This window comes from Rhincodon typus, chromosome 9 (assembly GCF_021869965.1).
Source record: "Rhincodon typus isolate 14 chromosome 9, sRhiTyp1.1, whole genome shotgun sequence".
Taxonomy (NCBI): domain Eukaryota; kingdom Metazoa; phylum Chordata; class Chondrichthyes; order Orectolobiformes; family Rhincodontidae; genus Rhincodon; species Rhincodon typus.
Genome location: NC_063340.1, coordinates 82128550 through 82150988, shown reverse-complemented (window position 1 = coordinate 82150988; position 22439 = coordinate 82128550). Strand labels below are relative to the sequence as shown.

Below are 22439 nucleotides of genomic sequence, written 5' to 3'. Positions count from 1 at the left end.
TACTTTAAAACCTTAATCTGTACTACATCCACAAGTATCCAATTCTTCCACCACTGACGCACAGTAGCAGCAGTGTGTACAATCTATAAGATGAACTGCAGAAATTCTCCAAAGATTCTTAGACAACACCTTCCAAACCTACAACCACTTCCATCCAGAAATACAAGGGCAGCAGATACACTGGAACATCACCACCTGCAAATTCTGCTCCAAACCATGGCACCATCCTGGCTTGGAAATATATCATCATTCCTTCACTGTCATTGGGTCAAAACCTTGGAAATCCCTCCCTAAGGGAACTGTGAGTTTACACTGTGAGAACATGGAGTGCAATGATTCAAGAAGGCAGCTCACCATCATCTTCTCAAGGGCAACTAGGGATAGGCAATCAATGTTAGCCAGCCAATGACACCGACATCCCACGTGAATAACAAAAAAGCATGAAGTTGCTTACTTACCAACTGGTTAGCCACTAAACATAGCAGAAAATGTTACTCTTGTGTATTCAAGAAGTCTTAACATGATAAATCTTAACACCTTCCAGATAACCCCTCTGGCTTTGAAAATTAATCCTTACTAAATATACTCTGTAATACATATTAAAAATCTTACATCTGCACACATTCTCCATCAGCATCATTTGAGCTCCTGTTACCGTGCTTCTTCACCCTTTCTACCATTAAAAATCTTTACTTTACAAATTGCTGTGTTGATATAGTCACACTTCCCTCTATAAAGCTGCTGTGCTGATTGTGGAATCACAAATTGATATATATTCCTTCAAATTTCAATTAAAGTTGGAGATGTTAATATTGAAAAGTACCTTTTTGTTTTATTACTTTTCCTCCCTGTCATAATACCACCTTTCCTTCCCTCACATTGTTTCAATTTCTGAACATGCTGTGACTTTGAACTAAATATACTTCCTAGTTTGGACTCCGCAGCCCTGATATTGATAGGGCAGGTTCATAAGTGGGGCAAAAGGGAGGAGTTTTGGCTAGGACAGTTGCATGCTACAGTATTCACGTTTGGCAGAGGCCGTAGTAGCAGAAATGAGCCTGCAATTGAGTTAGCTGGAGCTCTTAAGGAGTGAGCATGAGGGGTGGGAAGGTTCATCCTTAAGGCTAGAATGGGTCCAGTCCCTGAAGTTGGTTCCGATACCTGAGGGTTGGGGGTAAGGGTGGGACGTCTGATGACAGGTGAAGGATCTAAAAGAATAAATAAAGTAAGTTTGCCAGGGTAGAAGTGTGCGGTTTCTTCTGGTTCACCGTAAATTCCATAATCTTTACCTCAACAATGTCCTTGCCCCCCTTGAGCAGTCCACCGTCAACCAGATTTAAACTATAAGAGAGATGGGATGGGAAATTTCTTACCCAATTATAATATTTTAATAGACTTCCTGCCTCAAGGGAAAAGGAGGAGGGTAGGTGGTTGAGGTGAGCAGATAGGCGAGTTGGTAATTAGGTTACTGGATGGTTGGAAGTAATTAGCTGGTCAGGGATAGTAAGGCTGGGAAAGGTTTGATCGGGAGGTATATAAAGCGGGTAGTTAGGACAGTTTGGAGAGTGTTGTGGGTCATTTGTGCATATGTGTGTGTGTGTGTGTGTGTGTGTGTGTGTGTGTTCATGCGTGCGTGCTTGTGAGTGTGTGTGTGTGTGTGTGGTGGGGGTGGGGAGCGATTAGTTGGGTCCAGTTGGGGAGGTAGTCATTGGATTGGGACGTAGTTGGCTCAGGTCAGAGTAGTTGAGAGGCAATCAGGTTGGGTCAGGCGTAGTTAGTTAATCAGAGGTGAAAGTCAGATGGTGGATAGTTGGGTTGGGTTGGAATGGAAATTGAGTTGGGTCAGCAGGATAATTGGGTAGTCAGTTTTGGAATTACCCAAGTGTTAAACAAAGTTTTAATTTGCCTAGCATTTCCTGGGCAACTATTAGGGAAGTCGCATAGATTTGTTACAAGTCTCTAGAGTAAAAGGCATTTGCAGAGGGTCTGCACAGGAAGGGGTAATTGCCATTGCAGGGTGAAACTTCTCAGGCAATTCTGACATAGGTTCATGTGTCAGGACATCCACAAGGTCTTGACGCACAATATCTGTTGTATGTTCAGTCTCCAACGAAATGGAGTCTAGAAGATTGACCATTGTCAACAGGCAGCTGAGGATGTGATGAATGGTGTGCAATGTTCCTTTGTCACTGATTGAGCCAACTAGCTTCACTACCTATGTAAAATTTCAATGGCAAGAATATATTTGTCAAAAAATGTATAATTTAGTAAGAAAACAAAATACTTCACCGAAAATAATCTGATGGATGGTGCTTCCTTTTACAGCATTGGAAAGGTTTTCATCGCCATTAACATGCAGCTTTCCACTCTTGCTATTGTTTCTCAAGCTATAGAATACAGCTGTATTGCTCCAGATGAATACTGTTGGCAAAGCTGATTCAATAAATTGCATACAGTAAGGACTAACAGGCAAAGACTTTGAATCAGTGTACAAGAAAATGGTTGAAAGCACCCAAGTATTGGTCTCTTCATTGTAAATGGTTAAAAATAATTTCCTTCGGTCAAAATAATCAATGACTTCAAACAGAACTCCAACTTCAGGAGGACGAGAACCAAATGAAACTGCACCAATGGTTATTGTGGCATTTTTTGGAAACATAAGGATACCTGACCAATCAAGTAGTTTTAAATGTTTGGCAAAAGTAGTTGACTTCGAATTTAAAAGATATAAGTTATCACTAGTCCAAATAACTGCTGAACTTAAGACACGTCCATCCTGTAAAATAAATGAAAAAAGATTAAGTAGATTATAGTTACTTAACTAGAAGTAACACAAAAAAATTTAATTTCTTTGTATTTCTGAAAAAAGTCACATTAAATTGTATATCACAAATCAGAGGTGGTTAAACATTCAAAAGGTTAGAGCTAGAAGAAGAAATCTAATCTAGCACCAAAGACTAGGAACCAGCTCTCTTGAAGCCACAGACGCCCAGAGTGGTGCGCACAGCAACTCTGGCCATTTCCAGTGTTCTCACACACTGCCTCATGCATGCTCTGCAGGATTCTGTTAACAGACTTACAATGCATGTGTCAGAACCTTCTCATTTGGACAGATCATGATATCAAATAGTCTTACTAGCTGATTTGACACACATTATTTACAAACTTAGACAATGATGTCCAATTAGAGCTAATAAAAAAAACCTTGCAGACAACTGCAAGATGAACACAGCACTGTTGTTACTTAAAGGTCCTGGGAGCAATATGCAGATAAGGTAGAAGAATCTCGATGATTCAAACTCTGGTGACACAAAGTTCTGCTTGTTCAAGACTTTCAATGATTCCTGATGGCAGAATAGCACAAGCTATAGAACAATGTTCATGATGAGCCAAAACTCTGCAGCAATTTATAGCGGCTAGCCAAACTTTTGTCTGGCATCAGCAAAAGAAATAGCACTTGATATCAGGAGTTCTGCTATGACCACTCTTATTAATCAGAGTGCATTAGTTGGATCTATGTGCACTCAAGATTTTCTGTGAAATGAATAGCAAAGTTTGCAAATATGGCAAAAGCTGTCAGAAAATTTCAAATGTTGTCAATTGCAGGGAAGATGAAGTTGATAGAGCAAGTGGTAAAAGATGGCTTGAAGTATAAAGCGAACATCACAAAATAGTAATTCGTTATCAGGTTTGCCCACCATTCTGAAGGTATAGGGAAACATCTTGGAACAATTCAAGGCATTCTCTTCAGCAATGAGGTAGATGAGAAAGGTTGCCTATTCTAACACTGAAGAAATTCTGTTCACTTGGTTCAAGGCAGAGGATCTGCTCATCTTTGGCCCAATATTGTATGAAAGGGGAGTCACTCAAGCAAAGAAGTTAGGACACAGAATTCTCCTGCAGCAACAGAAGGCTGAACCGATTGAAGTTTATGTAGAGCTTTAACTTCCGCTTAGTAAGTGTTGATGGTATTGTCATTATGGCAGCAATGACAGATGTTTAGCTCCAAAATGTTTCAATCACATCTTGAAAGAATATACACAATAACACATTTTCAGCATGGATAAAACTGGACTATTTATGTTCTTTTATCAGACTACTACTTGATATTTAACAGTAACGCAAAATGTTGGAAAGAGAAGTAAGGAAATGCTGAGATCTGTGCCAACATAGACAGCACCAAAATGTTGCCTCTACCTCTGACAGTGAAGTCCCAGAAGCTAGGATGCTCCATGAATGAAGACACTACGCATACAGAATGAGGTAAATAAAACCCCCTGGAAGATTTCCAGCACTTCAGAGACATGGGTTAAGAAACTGGTCAAAACATATCAAAGAAGGAAAAGGTTGTCAACATCTGGACAACTGCCCTGCATAGCCAATGCCATTTGCCTGGTGAACACTATCAAGTTGATGTTCCTGCCTGGATCAATGGCAACTGCTCAACTTAACAAGATCGCCAAAAAAAAGATAGACAACAATCCACAGGTCATGTTGATGCTGAAAACATGGATGTAAGATTGTGAAGGAAGCTACTATCATATATCGTTTCAATCGCATTGGGTTCAAACAGGATACAACCGCACAAGATCATAAGAATGAGAAAAAGAAAGAGCAAGGTAATGATAACTGACCCAATGAAATGGCATTTTTTGCTTGGCCATGGCCATGTGGAAATTCCAGGAGAGACAATCAATGGAAACTTATAGAGTTAGATGATGACATGTGACACACTGTGGGGCTGATGAATGATGCTGCCATAGATGCATTACGTTCATCAGCTCCGAGGAGGAAAATCGCCATTTAAGTCATCATAGATCTCTACAGTGTGGAAGGAAGGAGGACATTTAGCCCATTGAGCCCACACCCAGCGTCCAAACAGCATCCCACCCAGACCCAGCTCCCTACCCTATTCCCATAGCCCCGCATTATGAATGCAGCTCACTCACTATCTGTTTACCTGCTTAAAGGTCACTTTAATTAGGTGGGATTTTTGGCTTGAAGTGGGTAACGTCACGATTTAACTGGAAAAAAGTGCCATACCCCCTCATAAGTTGTCACAAAATGTATAAAATTTCCAGTAAGGCCACCAAAACCCAATTTGCCTGACTGACAGGACAAAAGCAAACCTCACTAGGTTTCTTTAGTAGCAGTAAAAATAACTCAATTTATTGTAACACACTTAACTTTAACAAGAACAGTGAAAAGAAAATATATCTAATTTATGCAAGTATCAACGATATCCCTTCAAAAGCCCACACACACAAGTACTCAATCATGACTAAGGCATAGAAAAGACAAATTATTTAATACATATGGTATGGGCAGAAAAGAACATACAAAAAAAGGGTAAATAAAATTCTGAAGATCTAAAGTCCAGACCATAGGTGAAAGTCCTTTTTGTCTCATAGTCCTTCTGATTTTTCCAGCGGTGAAATGCTGTTAACTATACAGGAATGGTTATCCCTCGATTCACTGGTTGATTAATTGAACTTGGGTCTTATATGAATTCTTATAGCTTATTAGGGGTTTTCTATCATATTCCTCACATCAAAAGAGAGATGCTGTATGCATGGTCGGGATTTTTTTTTTTCTTTCTGTTGCTTTTGGCACATGCAGTTTTGTTTTAACATTGCAGGTCAATCAGAGAGCTGCTGCCAGGCAAAATTTCCTTAACTCAAAAGATTCTCAGTGCCATTCAGACTGCTCCCTGTTTTTGTCTTCTAAAAAGCAACATTGTGTTTCACTTTCAATAATATAGAATATTTGTTTTCAAGTTACAAAACATTTGTTTTTTTTTCAATTGTAGCAGCCTATCTTCCAACTCAGCTAATCATTCCAAAAATGCAAAGTATGTGATTGCTTATAGTAGAAACATTAGTCTTCATTTGTTTACCTTCCATTACCATTTTTAGGGTCTACCATTTAAGACAGTAGTTTTTTTCTTTCAAAGGGTTGTAGATCTTTGTAACTCTCTTCCGTTGAGAGCAGTGGGGGCAGGGACATTGAATACTTTTAAGGCAGAGGTAGATTTGTAACCAGCAAAGAAGTCAAAGGTTATTAGGGTAATTCAGAATGTGGAGTTGAGGCCATAAGCAGGTTTGCCATGATCTTAGAGTCATAGAGGTTTACAGCAAGGGAATACGACCTTTGGCCCAATTTGTCCATCTTACAAAATGATGGAGTAGGCTAGAGAAGCATAATGGCCTACTTCTAGTGACCTCAGCATTTGAGCATTCAATGCAGTTAGTACATATAATACAGGAAGAACTCCATACTAACAACAGCCACAATGTTGCTGGCTTAGTACATGCAAAGTGAAGCAAAACACTATAGCATTGCTTTGCAAAGATAGTTTCCAATGTAACCTTAATTAAACCCACTGCAACCTTTCAGGACCAAAAAGTGTTCACCTTGCCAGCAAAACACGTCTGATAAAGGAACATACGTCAAAAAAATCTTGAACACTAAAATGACACCAGGCACCAGCAAAATCAAACAATGCAGCAGATTAATATGTAATATATAATTATTAAAGTTTACCTTTTATAGATAAATATACAATAAAACATCAAGAGTCTTGAGGTGCAGTGGTAGTGTCCCTACCTCTGGACCAGAAGATCTGGGTTGAGTTCCACCTGTCATGGAGGTAACATGTCTGAACAGATTGATTAAAATGAAATATAATAAAACATAAATATGAAAATCAGTGTTTTAAGTAGTTGTAAAAATGTTAATTTTACATACTCACATAAGTTTCAGCCAAACACTCCATATTCCCTGCTGGCAAAACTCAGGAAAATCTCTCTCCTCCTCATATATTTTAGCAAAGCATTTGATAAGGTTCCACATGGTAGGCTCACTCAGAAAGTAAGGAGGCATGGGACTCAGGGAAATTGGGCCATGTGGATACAAAACTGGCTGTCCAATAGAAGACAGAGAGTAGTAGTAGATGGAAAGTATTCAGCCTAGAGCTCGGTGACCAGTAGTGTTCCGCAGGGATCTGTTCTGGGACCTCTGCCCTTTGTGATCTTTATAAATGACTTGGATGAGGAAGTGGAAGGATGGGTTAGTAAGTTTGCTCATGACACGGAGGTTAGTGGAGTTGTGGATAGTGTGGAGGGCTGTTGTAGGTTGCAACAGGACATTGACAGGATGCAGAGCTGGGCAAAGAAGTGGCAGATGGAATTCAAGCCAGAAAAGTGTGAAGTGATTCATTTTGGAAGGTCAAATTTGAATGCAGAATACAGGGTTAATGGCAGGATTCTCGGCTGTGTGGAGGAACAGAGGGATCTTGGTGTCCACGTCCATAAATCCCTCAAAGTTGCTAACCAAGTTGATAGGGTTGTAAAGAAGGCATATGTTGTGTTGGCTGTCATTGGCAGGGGAATTGAGTTTTAACAGCCGTGAGGTTATGCTGAAGCTCTATAAAACTCTGGTTAGACCACACTTGGAATATTGTGTTCAGTTCTGGTCACCTCATTATAAGAAAGATGTGGAAGCTTTAGAGAGGGTGCAAAGTAGATTTACCAGGATGCTGCCTGGACTGGAGGGCAAGTCATATGAGGAAAGGTTGAGGGAGCAAGGGCTTTTTTCATTGAAGAAGGATGAGAGGTGACTTGATAGATGTGTACAAAATGATGAGAAGCATAGATAGCGTGGGTAGTCAGATGCTTTTTCCCAGGGCAGAAATCACTATTATGGGGGGGTATAATTTTAAGGTGATTGGAGGAAAGTATAGGGGAGATGTCAGAGCTAGGTTCTTCACACAGAGAGTGGTGGGCATGTGGAATGCGCTGCTGGCAGTGTTAGTGGAGTAAGATAATTTAGAGACTTTCAAGCGACTCTTGGATAGGCACACGGAGGATAGTAAAATGTAGGATATGCAGGGTAGATTGATCTTAGTAGGATAATAGATCGGCACAACATCATGGGCCGAAGGGCCTGTACTGTGCTGTACTGTTCTATGTTCTTTGTTCTATTTATGCATTGTAATCAGCTTCTCTCCTGCCCAACCCACACATTTATATCTTTCTCAAACCTCCACCCATATCCCAAGCATTCTTACTCAGCAGCCCTATTTCTCAAACCACTTCCACTAACATACTCACTCACTCAGCAGCCTCTATTTCTAATCCTCCTTCCACACTATTGTTATGTTGTTTGATGCAGTAATTCAACAGGGCAAGAACAATTCACTGCAATAACTGATTTGCAGACTCCATTGCTCCCCATCCCACCAGTGGCCAGCAGCAGGGCAAGCCATTCCTGTGACAGCAATCTGGTAGTGGTTGGCACAAAGTTAAAACAGGGCTCCCCCAGGTTTGCTCCTAGTCTTGTCTTTGGTAATGATTTTCCAGGCTTTCTAAGACTCTCTCCTCCTGACTTTGCCCATGTCAGAGGCAGCAGCTGCTGAGGGAAGGCGAAGGTCAGAAAATAAATAAAAAGGATGCAATTCTATTGTGCAAAGTGCAAAGTGAAATGTACGTGTCACTAGCTGGGCCAGCATTTATTGCTTGTCCCTAGTTGCTCTTGAAGTGGCAATGAGTTGCCTTCTTGAACCGCTGCAGTCCATATGTTGTAGGTAGACTCACTAAACTATTAGGGAAGGAGTTCTAGGATTTTCATCCAGTGACAGTGAAAAGATAACAATATGTTTCCAAGTCAGGGTGTTGAGTAGCTTGGAGCCGAACTTGCCAGTGGTTGTTTTCCCATGTGTCTGCTGCCCTTGTCCTTCTAGATGGAAGTGATTGTGGGTTTGGAAGGTGCCGTCTAAGGATCTTGGATGAATTTCTGCAGTGCATCTTGTAGATCATACACACAGCTGCTACTGAGTGTTAGTGGTGGAGACAGTAGATCCTTGTGAAAATGATGCCAATCAGGCAGGCTGGTTTGTCCTAGATGGTGTCAAGTGTCTTCAATGTTGGTGGGGCTGCACTCAGCTAAGAAAGTGGACAGAATTCCATCATATTCATGACTTGTGCCTTGGAGATGGCAGACAGTCTTTGGGGAGTCGGGAGGGGAGTTATTCACTGTATTATTCCAAGCCTCTAACCTGCACTTGTAGCCACTATATTTATGTAGTGAGTCCAGTTGAGTTTATGGTCAATGGTAACATCACTGAATAGGGTGGGTAGATTGTCTCTTAAGGGAGATGGTCATTGTATGGCATGTGTGTGGCACTAATATTACTTGTCACTTGTCAGCCCAAGTCTAGATATTGTTCAGGGCTTATTGCATTTGAACATGGACTGCTTCAGTTTTGAGTAGTCGCGAGGATGCTGAACATTGGCAAGCATCTTCACTTCTGACCTTATGACGGAGAGGTAGTTATTGATGAAGCAGCTGAAGGTGGTTGGGCCTAAGTCACTACCCTGAGGAACTTCTGCAAAGATATCTTAGAGTTGAGATGACTCACCTCCAACAGTCACAACCATCTTCCTATGTGCCATGAATAACTACAATCAGCAGAGAGTTTGCCTGCTGGTTCCTATTAATTCCAGTTTCGCCAGGGCTCCTTGATGCCACTGTCAGTCAAATGAGATCTTGATGTCAAGGGCTGTCACTCTCACCTCACTTTTGTTCATGTTTTTAACCAAGGTTGTAATAAGGTCAGCTGAGTGGCCCTGGTGAAACCCAAACTGGGAGTCAGTATGCAGTTTGTTGTTAAGTAGCCTGATGGCACTTTTTAAGACATCTTCCATCACTTTACTGACAATCAACATATCTGGGCAATTTCCACATTGTCAGGTGGATGTCAGTATTGTAGCTGTACTGGAACGGCTTGGGTAGAAGTGCGGCAAGTTGTGAAGCACAAGTCTCCAGAATGCTGTTGGGACCTATAGCCTTAGCAGCATTCAGTGCTTCCAGCCGTTTCTTGATATCACATGGAGTGAATCAAATTGCCTGAAGACCAGTACGTGTGATGCTGGGGACCATTGAAGGAGACTGAGATGGATCATCCTATCAGCATTTCTGGCTGAAGATTGTTGCAAATGCTTTAGCCTTATCTTTTGCAATGATGTGTGGGGCTATTCATTATTGAGGATGGGGATATTTGCAGAGCCTACTCCTCCAGGGAGTTAATTGTCTGGATGTAGCAGGATTGCAGAACTTAGGTATGATCCGGTGGTTGTTGAATCACTTAGCACCGTCTCTCACTTGTTGCTTAAGCTCTGTGGCACACAAGTAGTCCTGTTTGGCAGCTTTAACACCTCATTTTTGGCGTCCGTGATGATGCTCCTTACATGCCCTCCTGCACTCAACCAGAGTTGATCAGTTCACTTGGCACAAATGCTGAATGGGAGATATGCCAGGCCATGAGGTTACAGATTGTGTTGGAATATGATTCAGTTGCTCGATGGCCACAGCACCTCGTTGGTGCCTTGTCTTGAGATGCTAGATCTGTTTGATGTCTGTCCCATGTAACACAGTAATGGTGTCACACAACACAATGAAGGGCATTTTCAAAGTGAAGGTGGGGCATGGTCTTGACAAGGACTGTATAATGGTCACTCTTACCGATAATGTCATGGACAGATGCATCTGAAGCAGCCAAAGTAGTGAGGGTGAGGTCAAGCATTTTTTTCTCTCTTGATGTTTTTCTTTTTCTGACATGCTGCATTCCCAGTATAGCAGCTATGTCCTTTAGGACGCAACCAGCTTGGTCAGTAGTGGTGCTGCTCAGCCACTCCTAGTGTTGGACATTGAAGTTCCCTCAGAGAGTATATTTTGCACTCTTGCCACCCTCACTGGTTCTTCCAAGCTCTGAAGTCACATGTAGGCCTGACCATGTGAGGATGGCAGATATTTATTAGTGAACCAGATGGGTTTTTCCAATCGAAAATGGTTCATGGTCATCGCTAGGTTCTTAATTCCAGATTTTTTTAATATAGAATTCATGGTGGGATTCAAACCTGGGCCCCTTGAACATTAGCTAAGTTTCTGGATTAATAGACTAGCAATAATATTTCTAGGTTATCGCATCCCCTAGTAGAAGTAAACAATTTTCTGGGGAGCTGTGGAGACCTGTCCAAAATATATCCCTTAACCTATGCAATAAAATGCTAATTTTCTGTTGATTAAAACTTCAAATTTCATTTTGTCCCTTCTCTTTCTTTGTTTTGTTTCTCTTGGTAATGATGCTGACATTATGACAGGATGTCTTAAGGGGGCTGCTATGAACACTTAGAAGAATTTCAGCGGGAGTTAATGAGAGGCAAATAGTAACTTTCCCTGATAATCTCTGGGAGTCATAAATTTCTACACATGGATGCATCCCAGATAGGGAAGGAAGGCAAAATAATAATGCAAAGCTGAGCAATCCTGAATCAACTGGAGGATACCACAGCAGAGACTTCTAAATGTAAATATTGTCCGTGTAAGATTTTTTCAGTGTAATGCTACAAAAAGCTTTGTATCTCAGCCAATGTTCAGTACACTTTTGGTGAAATGAGTAAGGCTCTTAAAAGCAATTCTGATTCTCACAGCTATGCCATGTAATAGCATGTATGCCCTTACAAGATTCTCAGCTTCTGTAGCTATTTTCAAAAGCACCATTTTGTGACAGACCTTGAACATTTTCATAGGCTATGTCTTTTTTATTACCTCAAATCATTACTGGTTAATTTCTAGTACTTTTAAAGCAGCTATAATTATGGTCCACTGGATGGCTAAAATGCAAATACTTACTAAGAGAAAAATACTGTAAATTTAGTGCTAATTTAAATAGACTTACCACAGCTGGATATATAGATGCACAAGATGTCCTGCTCAGTAGGCCAATAATATAATTTTCCGGTAGACCACCCTTGATCCCAAGTTTTGTATAAAAACCTTTCTCGTGTCTTATATAAATCGAGTCACCAATAAGAAATAAGATACTTCTCTCCAGGAAAGCTGCCGTTTTCACTATGTTCTCTTCTTGAAGTTGTAGTTCGGTGGGTACAATTTTCAGCTCTTCCACCGTAATAAAACCATCATGAGTTATAAAGGTACCATAATCTGTCAGAAGCAAAGCACTGCTGGCTGAACAGGGGTGGTGCACAATCAAAGGATTGCTACCTTCAGCTAGTTTCATCGAAACATACCCGAGGGCTTTAATGATAGAGAGATCCAGATGTTTTTCAATAGTATACGATGTATCTATGATGAATAAATCTTCAAAAGTCATAGGTTTGCCATGAACTGTTAGAATTATTTCATTAGTTACATTGTAAATGTTGACTGCCCAGTACCTATTGAAAGAATTAGAAGAACTACGCTGAAAATTATGCTATAGGTGGCCTAATAACTGAAAGCAGGAGTAGCTATCCCTAAGATACAGGAAAAATCTTCAACTTATACCCTCTCTGTTGATATATACCTGCTAACCTTATCAAATCTCAGTTTGGCTACTGTGTAAAATATTATTAGAAGTACCATGATGAATGGAAATTTATGTAAACCTCTTCTTTTAAATTTTCTTAGATAATGCTTCCTATAGCTGATCAGAATGGCAGCGTTGACAATTTCACAGTTCATATCACCAAAACCTTGCTTAAGCAGAAGCATGATCGGCAGTATCTGGAAAGTCGAAGCACAGTACAAAGCTAAGAAAAAACTCTGAAACAGAAATTTTGAAAAAGATGTTTGCATGGCTCATTTAATTAGGTTAGTGCTGTAAAACTACAGTTTAGAAAAGCCTTATCTACAAGTTATGCCAGAAGTGACAAAAATGGTAACCAATTTCCAATTGGCAAGACGACAGCATGTGTGAGCTGGAAGTCAAAGTTCTAGCTGATACCAGAGTACAATCATGAGATAAATGCAGGAAGAAAAGGAAACTCTGTTGTACAGACCAATTAATCAAAAAACTAGAAAATAGCAGGAGTAGGCCAGTTAGTTCCTCAAGCTTGTCCCAGCATTCAATACAATCATGGCTGATCTATCCCCATACCGCAACTCCTCTTTCTTAGCCATCAACTAGTTGGTATTTCAAAGATCTAGCTACCTACTCTTTAAATACTTTCATTGATGTAGCCTCCACAACTCTCTGGGACAGAGAATTCCAAAGATGAACTACCCTACGGGAGAAGAAATCTCCATCTTAAATGTATGGCCCCTTAATGTGTAACTATGTTCCCTCATTTATGACTTCCCCACTAATGGAAACATATTCTCAATATCAACCTTGTAAAAGCCTCTCGGAATCTTGTGTGTTTCAGTAAGATCACTCCAATTCTTCTAAATTCTGCTGAATAAAGACCTCGCCTGTTTGGTCCTTCTTGATAAATCAACCTGTTCATCTAGAAATCAGCATGGTGAATCACTTTTCAACAGTCTCCAATGCCAGCATATCCTGTTTTCAATACAAGGTCCAAAACCGCGCACAGTACTCCAGGTGTGGTCTTACCAATACCCTGTACAGTTGTAACAACAATTCCCTGTTTTAAACCTCTAACCCCAAAAAATAAACTCCAAAATTTAATTTGCTATCTTAATTACTTGCTGCACCTGCATGCTAACTTATTCTGTTTTATGCACAAGAACACCCACATCCCTCTGCGCTGCACTTAAGTCTCTCGCCATTTAAAGAACAGTCTGCCTTTTGATTCTTCCTGTCAAAACTGCATGACCTCACAATTTCCTATATTAAACTCCATGTGCCAGGTTTTTGCTCACTGACTCAAATTCCCTTGCAATTTTTTTATGTCTTCATCACAATGCACTTTCTCTTCTGTTTTTACAATAAAATTTGAATATATTACAAATGAAAACAACATACCAACGATGCTGGAAATTTGAAACAGAGAATGATGGAGAAACTCAACAAGTCTGGTAGCATTTGTGGAGAAAGAAACAGAATTAATGTTTGCAATCTGATATAACTCCAGGGGAGTAGACTCAGTAAAGGTAACTACAGACATGAGGAAGGAGCTGGCCAGAATTGATTGGAAGGGGAGCCTAGCAGGGATGACAGTGGAGCAATAAAGGCAGGAGGCACTGCAGAAATTCATCCTAAGGAAGAAGAAACATACTAAGGGAGGATGAGGCAATCATGGTTGAAGTCAGGGCAAGTACAAAGCCAAAAGAAAAAGCACACAATGTGGTGAAGATTAGAAGGAAGCCAAAGAATTCTGAAGCCTTTAAGATCCAGTCAAAGGATAACCAAAAAAGCAATAAAGGGGCAGAAGATGAAATATTAAGGTTAATTAGCTAGTAATATATATGAAGATTGCAAAAGTGTTTTCGACATATAAAAGGTAAAAGAGACACAAGAGTAGACATTGGACCACTGGAAAATAAGACTGGGAAAGTAGTAATGGAGAAATAAAGAAATGACACGTTGTCAACATCAGGTCAGAAGTGGGGATGTTCGCCAAAGATTGCACAATGTTCAGCACCATTCGCGACTCCTCAAATACTGAAGCAGTCTGTGTTCAAATGCAACAAGATCTGGACAATATCCAGGCTTGGGCTGACAAGTGGCTGACATTCATGCCACAGAAATGCCAGGCTATGATCATCACCAATAAGAGACAATCTAACCACCACCCCTTGACATTCAATGGTGTTCCATCACTGAATCCCCCACTATCAATATCCTCTGGGTTATCATTGACCAAAAACTCAACTGGGCTGACCGCATAAACACAGTGGCCACAACAGCAGGTCAGAAGCTAGGAATACTGCAGCGAGTAACTCACCTCCTGACTCCTCAAAGCCTGTCCACCATCTACAAGGCACAAGTCAGGAATGTGATGGAATACTCCCCACTTTCCTGGATGAGTGCACCCCCAACAACACTCAAGAAGCTCGACACCATCCAGGACAAAGCAGCCCGCTTGATTGGCACTACATCCACTAGCATCCACTCCCTCCACCACCGATGCTCAATAGCAGCAGTGTGTACTATCTACAAGATGCACTGCAGAAATTCACCAAAAGATCCTCAGACAGCACCTTCCAGACCCACAACAACTTCCACCTAGAAGAACAAGGGCACCAGACATATGGGAACACCACCACCTTCAAGTTCCCCTCGAAGCCACTCACCATCCTGACTTGGAAATATATCGCCGTTCCTTCTCTGTCGCTGGGTCAAAATCCTGGAATTCCCTCCCTAATTGCATTGTGGGTCAACCTACAGCAGGTGGACTGCAGCAGTTCAAGAAGGCAGCTCACCACCATCTTCTCAAGGGCAACTAGGGATGGGCAAGAAATGCTGGCCAGCCAGCAATGCCCACATCCCACAAATGAATAGGAAAAATAATGTTTTCACAGTGGAAGACACCAGCAGTTTTTCTAAACTTTAAGAGAGTCAGAGGGCAGAGGCGAGTGTAGTGGCCATCACTATGGAGAAGGTGCTGGTAAAGCTGAATGGTCTGAAGGTGCTTAAATCATCCAGACCAAATGGGCCACATCTCAGAGTTCTGAAGGAGATAACTGAGAAATTGTACAGGCATTGGTGGTTATCTTTCAGGAATCATTAGAATCAGGGAGGGTCCCAGAATACTGGAAAATGGCTAATGTAACACCCCTGTTTAAGAAGGGTGGGAGGTAGAAGACAGGAAACTATCGGAAAAAAAGAACAGCAGATGCTGGAAATCAAAAACAACAACAGAAATTGCTGGAAAAACATCCTCAGATCTTGAAGCATCTGTGGAAACAAGGCAGGGTTAATGTTCTGAAGAAGGGGTCACTGGACTATAATGTTAACTTTGCTTTGTCTCCACAAATGTTTCTCCAGCAATTTCTGTTTTTGTTTGAAACAGGAAACTACAGGCTGGCTAGCCTGACCATTGTTGCTGGTACAATTTTAGAGTTCATTGTTAAGGATGAAATTGTACCATATTTGGAAGTGCATAGTAAAATAGCCTCAGTCAGCACTGCTTCGTCAAGGAGAGGTAATGCCATACTTTTTCATACCTAGAATTCTTTGAGGAGGTAATGAGCAAATTAGACAAAGGAGAGCCATTGGACGTGATCAATTTGGATTTCCAGAAGGACTTTGACAGGAGGCTGCTAAATAAGATAAGAGCTCATGGTGTTAGGGGCAAGGTACTGGCATGGTTAGAGGATTGGCTGCCTAGCAGAAGGCAAAGAGTTGAGATGAAAGGGTCTTTTTTAGGATGGCAGACAGTGACGAGTGGTGTCCGTGTTGGAACCACAACTATTTGTGTCATACATTAATGATCTTGACAAAGGAACTGAAGACATTGTTGATAAGTTTAGAGACAACACAAAGATTAAAGGAGGGACAGGTAGCGTAGAGGAAACAGGAGGCTGCAGAAGGACTTAGATAAGTTAGGATAGTGGGCAAAGAAGTGGTAGATGGAATATGATGTAGAAAAGTATCAGGTTTTGCACTTTGGTAGGAAGAAAAGAGATGTAGACTATTTTCTAAGTGGGCAAAGGCTTTGGAAATCTGAAGCATAAAGGGACTTCGGAGTCCTAGTTCAGGATTCTCTTAAGGTTAACATGCAGGTTCATTTGGCAGTTAGGAAGACAAATGCAATGTTAGCATTCATTTCAAGAGATATAGAATACAATAGCAGATATGTACTACTGAGGCTGTTAAGGTTCTGGTCAGTCCACATTTGGAGTATTGCATGCAGTTTTGGGCCCCGTATCTAAGAAAGGATATGATGGCATTGGAGAGAGTCTGGAGAAGGTTTCAAGAATGATCCCGGGGATGAAGGGCTTGCCGTATGAGGACAATTGAAAACTCTTTGTTTGTACTCGATGGAATTTAGAAGGATGAGGGTTGTATTCAATTGAAACTTACATAATACTGAGAGGCCTGGATAGAGTGGGTGTGGAGAAGATGTTTCCACTAGTAGAAGAGACTAGGACCCGATAACACAGCCTCAGAGTGAAGGGACGACCCTTTAGAATTAAGGTGAGGAGGAATTTCTTCAGAGGGTGGTTACTCTGTGGAACTCGTTGCTGTAAAAGCTATGGACGTCATCTCATAAAGTGTACCTAAGATAGAGATAGATAGGTTCTTGATTAGAATGGAGGCTAAGGGTTACAGGGTCAAAGCAGGTGAATGGAATTGAAAAATGTATCAACCATGGACAAATGGTAGAGCAGACTAAATGTTTAGACCTCTCCAATCACCATCACCACCTGTTATTGAAGATCCTGTTCACCGGACCCGAAATGTTAACTCTGATTTTTTCTTCACAGGTGCTGCCAGACCTGCTGAGCTTTTCCAGCAACTTTGTTTTCGTTCCTGTTACACACTTCATCGTCTGATGTTTGCTGTCCTAGTAACCACACATAGCACACAGCAACCTTGCGCTAAGCAGTTGTGAGATTAGAAGGTTCAATTCTTCTATGCTGTAAGGCTCTATAACTCTATAATTACACCATGATAGCTTGAATGTTCAATTCCACATTTACAACAACGTTATCATCTTGCGCCACCAAACTGGGCAAGTGGTAAGGGTTGTGGTGATAGTCATCATTCGCTTAAGAAGAACTTCTCAGCTTCTCACCTGTACTGGTACCTTCCAAGGGATTCAGACTTTGTTACAGATCACCCAAGTTGGGGGTCTAAATGAGTCGAGGCTCCAGGTATCATATGACTGGCAGTATCTGTTGCTCCAATTTCTGCTTCCCAACAGGTCCTTCCTGTGTCATTTTCAAGGGAGAGAGTAGGCCTCCCAGCACTGAAAACACTCCCTGAATTCACGACACACAAGTCATTTAGGGATTCCATATCACTTTCTGACTCCACTCAAGCCATTAAACATCAAAACTCCGTTCTGCAGCATCGCTGAGTGAGCTACTTGACTCTACATCATCCACCAGACTCCTGGTCTCAAAAAATTCCATGTAGTGAACTGTTTTCTAAGGCGTTCCGCAGCCGTTGTCTCAACAACATAGGTGTGGGACCTATATCCAGTTACTTAATGATTCTGGGGTTCAGGGACCCACACATGCTGTATCTTATTCTGATCTGATATTCCGATTTCAGAGGAATGCTTTTGTATCGAAAAGAAGGTCAGTCACTTCAGCCTTGCACTCAGTCAAGGTTTTTCTTCTTAGCGCTTCTCTCTCAGTCTTCTTGGACACCATTTTGAACACCTGGCTTAGCATCATCTGATGCTCAGCTATCTACTCACTGACCTGAGCCCAAGAAGATGGTCCACAGAAAGGGCTGGGTCCAGTCTAAAGAAGAGATAATGTGGAGAATAGCCCATGATGGAGCGTAGATTGCTATTATAAGCATAAATAAGCTCCAGAAGCTAATCAGGTCACTTATGTTTACTCGATTGACCTTTCAAAGCTACCATAGGATTCTGCTCTTGAAGTTGTGCCCCTGATCTCTGAGAAAGCAACACTGAACACCAAACAGACAAACCAATCATGCAGTAACACTTTGGTTACAGTTGAGATATTTTAATCACAGTGGGAACAGACTGCTTGAATTCCAAGAAGATATTGTGATTTCAAGAATGTACTCAGTGCCAATACAACTGGAGTCAAGTACCACAAAATTCATTGCAAGTACCTCGAGATGTCTGTTGACAACCAAGGATCCTTTGCTAATATGAAGTCAATTCCCTGCTTTGGCCAAAGTACATGTCTCACAACTGCAACAGAAGTCATCAATATCAGCTATCATTCCAGGCCAGTAACACCACTCTCTAGTCAAGGCAATGTCCTGCTTGATCATGAACTGTCACCAACACTTCACACTTGAGACTAACAGGAAAAATGGGTTACTTCACCACTCTCTCCTTGTCAGCCAATAAAAGTCTCCATCCTCATCCTCGATTTTTTACCGGCACCTCAGCAGTTTCAGTGTTATTGTTTGGACTTCCTCAACAACTGGCAACATGTTGGCAGATACTGGGCCTTCTATAATGGTGCAGTCTACTGAGACCTATGTCAGTTGAAGGAGTCTGATGTCCTCCTTCAAGATAGATGGCAAAGGTGAAATCACACAGGGCCCTACTTGTCTGGACCTGTTTTGGATCTGAATCTTAGTCCAACTGTCATAGGGAATTGGGATCAAAATACACTGCCTTTGACTTGGGGCATGGGCATGGCGTCATCCAAAGCCCCGTCTAGCTACATAGGCAGGTTTCCTCCCATGGTCAGTCTTCAGTTAAGGGCATCAGCATTTGTATTACTTTTCTCTGACCGGTACAAAAAATGGATCAAAATGGCTAAAGTGATCAAGTGTAATGGAGACAGGATGGTGTCAGGGTAAGAGTTCAATGATCAGCCATGATCATACTGAATAACAAAGCAGGCTCGAGGGGTCAAATAGCCTACTCCTGCTCCTACATTTCTACGTGCAAGTTCAGCAGCCCATGAGATCAGTGTTGCTCCCAGCTTGGCAGACGTTTGGAAGTAGCTAGGTTGTTGTTGGTAAACACTTCAAATTCTGCACCAATGAGAATATCTCCGAACTTCTAGGGAAATAGTCCACCTCAAAACCAGCAGTTCGAGTTTCATATTGGAGTACTTTGCCGTGTTCTTCTCATTCAGCTTGAGTCTCATTTGCACTCTCTCCTGCCCTTGAACCTGTGACAGCACTGTTCCTCGGTCAAGGAAACTGGTTTCAGAACTTTGGAAACCTGGATAGCCAAGAACATGTGAGGAAACAAGCTAGTGCTTGAGGATGCAAAAGGAGTTTTCACATGTTGGATGATACTTCATGTGATACTCCGTGAAGCAGCATAGCTCGCATATCCTTTCCCAACCATTCCTGCAAGCAGTATCTAATTTCCTCAGCAAATCGTAAAGTGGGCCAATTGTGCACAGACTCACACAAACCTCGTAAACTTTACACAAACACTTTTCATTATATCTTTCTCGATATATGTGACAATAAATAACTCATAACTCAGAGTGACCAGACCAAGGAACCCATGCAGTTCCCTCGCCATCTGAGACCTGGCCCACTCTCTACCATAGATAGTAAAAACTGCCGATGCTGGAGAATCTGAGATAACAAGGTGTAGAGCTGGATGAACACAGCAGGCCAAGCAGCATCACAGGAGCAGGAAAGTTTCGGGTCTGGACCCTTCTTCAGAAATGGGGGAGAGGAAGGGGATTTCTGAAATAAATGGTGGGGGTGCGCGGATGGAGGATGGATAAAGGAGCAGATAGGTGGAAAGGAGACGGACAGGTCAAGGAGGTGGGGATGGAGCCAGTAAAGGTGAGTGTAGGTGGGGAGTTAGGATGGGGGTTGGTCAGTCAAGGGAAGACGGACAGGTCAAGGAGGCCGCCTGATTGCACAGAAAGTCATATGATTTTACTTAGACATTGAAGGAATCTATCATCTACAACAGGCAAACCATTGCATAGCTGCTATCAAATTGATGGCCATATTGTCAGAGGTAACAATGCATATGGGGGTCAGTTTCACTATGTGTCAACTTACAGTTATTCAAAATCAAACTCTTTCTGCAGCTCAATGCATAATTTACAACCCTAGTTCAACAAATGTTAAGTGTTTATGTATTTTCTTTATTCAACCCGTAAAATTGAAAAAAAACAAAGAAAATGCATAGTTATGAGATTACTTTGGTGATCCCTTTCTTCAGTACATACCCCTCTGCAGAATTGAATGCTGTTTCGTATCTGTGAAATGTGGGATACATTGTCAGTCTTATCTCCTGTCCCAAATTGAAGAACTCTTTGGTCAAAATACGAGATAGCTGTTGGGTGAAAACACAACAATTCCAAACAATGAAACAAGTAAAAAATCAAGTATGACATTACAATCCTGTGACTTTTAACTTAAAAATCAAATCCAGTCCCTCCAGCTATTCGAGATAGTAGGAACCGCAGATGCTGGGAAATCTGATGAAGGGTCTAGGCCCGAAACGTCAGCCTTCCTGCTCCTATGATGCTGCTTGGCCTGCTGTGTTCCTCCAGCTATTCGCCTCTTTAGGTTCCAGACAATCATTCTGGCAAAAATAAGTAAATGTGACCTACTCCCTGGCTTTCTTATAATGCTGTTTCTAAGTCTTCCATATCACCTAAACTCACTCACAATTTATCCTCGTGTCTGGAGCAGGGGAGCATTCAAAGTACACTTCATAATATTAACAACTAGTAATATGCAGCACTGCACTATTGACAAACCTTTGTGACAATAAAAACAAAAAACGTTGGAAATATAGAGCATGACAAAGAGCATCTGATGAGCAAGAAACAGATGGCTGGACTTCTGTCTCCAGTGGAATGTGAATCAGTTCACAAAACAGCAGATTTATTTGTTTTGCTGAAAACTATTTTCCTTTGCCTTCCGAACTCCAGAGCACTTTTCAGTAGCTTTATCACAGGACAGAAAGGCCTGGAATGGATACAGGGACACACCTCTTCTGAGATCTGTATTCCCAAAGTGAGGATCTCACATAATATTTTTGTCTGCTGGTGTGGGTTTCGGAAATCAAAAATAAATGTACATCTTCAGAGGGTTTGTGACTTCTGGGGAAACCTGCTAAGATGTCAAGAACATTCTAAGAGGTAAACGTAAAATGTATGGATACTTTCAAATGTCACAATTAAATGCTGTATTTTAGTATGTGTTTTTAGAGTAACAATTCATCATAGGGACATGTCCTGCAATGGTAAGTTGACCCTTATATTGATCATGTTGAATTATTCATTTCTTTACTGTATTTTTCCAATTGTTAAAATCCCATAATGCATGAAAAATGTAAAATAAGATGGCCTGTGGCATCTACAATTTTTATTTTGTATATTGATGTAAATCAACTGATGGCTCTGGCTGTTAAAAAGAAACCTACTTTTGACAGTTGACAAACAAAGCTGTGCAGTTGTTCCCCTTAATTGATTGACTGACATTCTGCATGGAAATAGAACACTATTCTGCTCTGTCAGTTCAGGTTATGCAGCTTGAAGTTTTGATATCCCAGTGGTAGCCTTTATGAATGCTTGTCTACATTTCAAAACTAATATTGGCTTCAGTTCAGTAGATGGTTAATAGTTCCAAAAACAACTGAAACTTTTAAGGAACAAAAATAAAGTTGCTGGAAAAGCCCAGCAGGTCTGGCAGCATGTATGACGGAAAAAACAGTTAACATTTCAGGTCCGGTGACCCTTCCTCAGAACTGATGGTGGCTGAGAAAACGTCAGTTTATATGCAGAAAATAGGGAGGTGGATGGGGTAGGGAGTAAACGATAGGGTAGGGCCTAAAGAGACAGAAAGACAGTTGGACAGACAAAGGATTTGCTAATGATCAGGCTGGGAGGGTGAATAGTTGTTAATGGGGACTGTTAGTGACTAACAATAGGGGGTTTGTAATGGCAGGCTATGTGATAACAAGAGATAGTAGGAACTGCAGATGCTGGAGAATCCGAGACAACAAGGTGCAGGGCTGGATGAACACAGCGGGCCAAGCAGCATCATAGGAGCAGAGAGGCTGATGTTTCGGGCCTAGACCCTTCATCTGATGAAGGGTCTA

At 41.4% G+C, this 22439-nt stretch overlaps 1 protein-coding gene across 1 annotated transcript in view; it reads right to left on the bottom strand.

The window, feature by feature from the left end:
* Window positions 1-22439, bottom strand: part of LOC109917166 (cation channel sperm-associated auxiliary subunit epsilon) — a 108388-nt gene that overhangs the window by 64661 nt on the left and 21288 nt on the right. The window contains exon 5 of the mRNA XM_048601374.1: window positions 20529-20663. Within this exon, the coding sequence (XP_048457331.1) occupies window positions 20529-20663 (135 nt within the window). The remainder of the gene's footprint in view (window positions 1-20528; window positions 20664-22439) is intronic.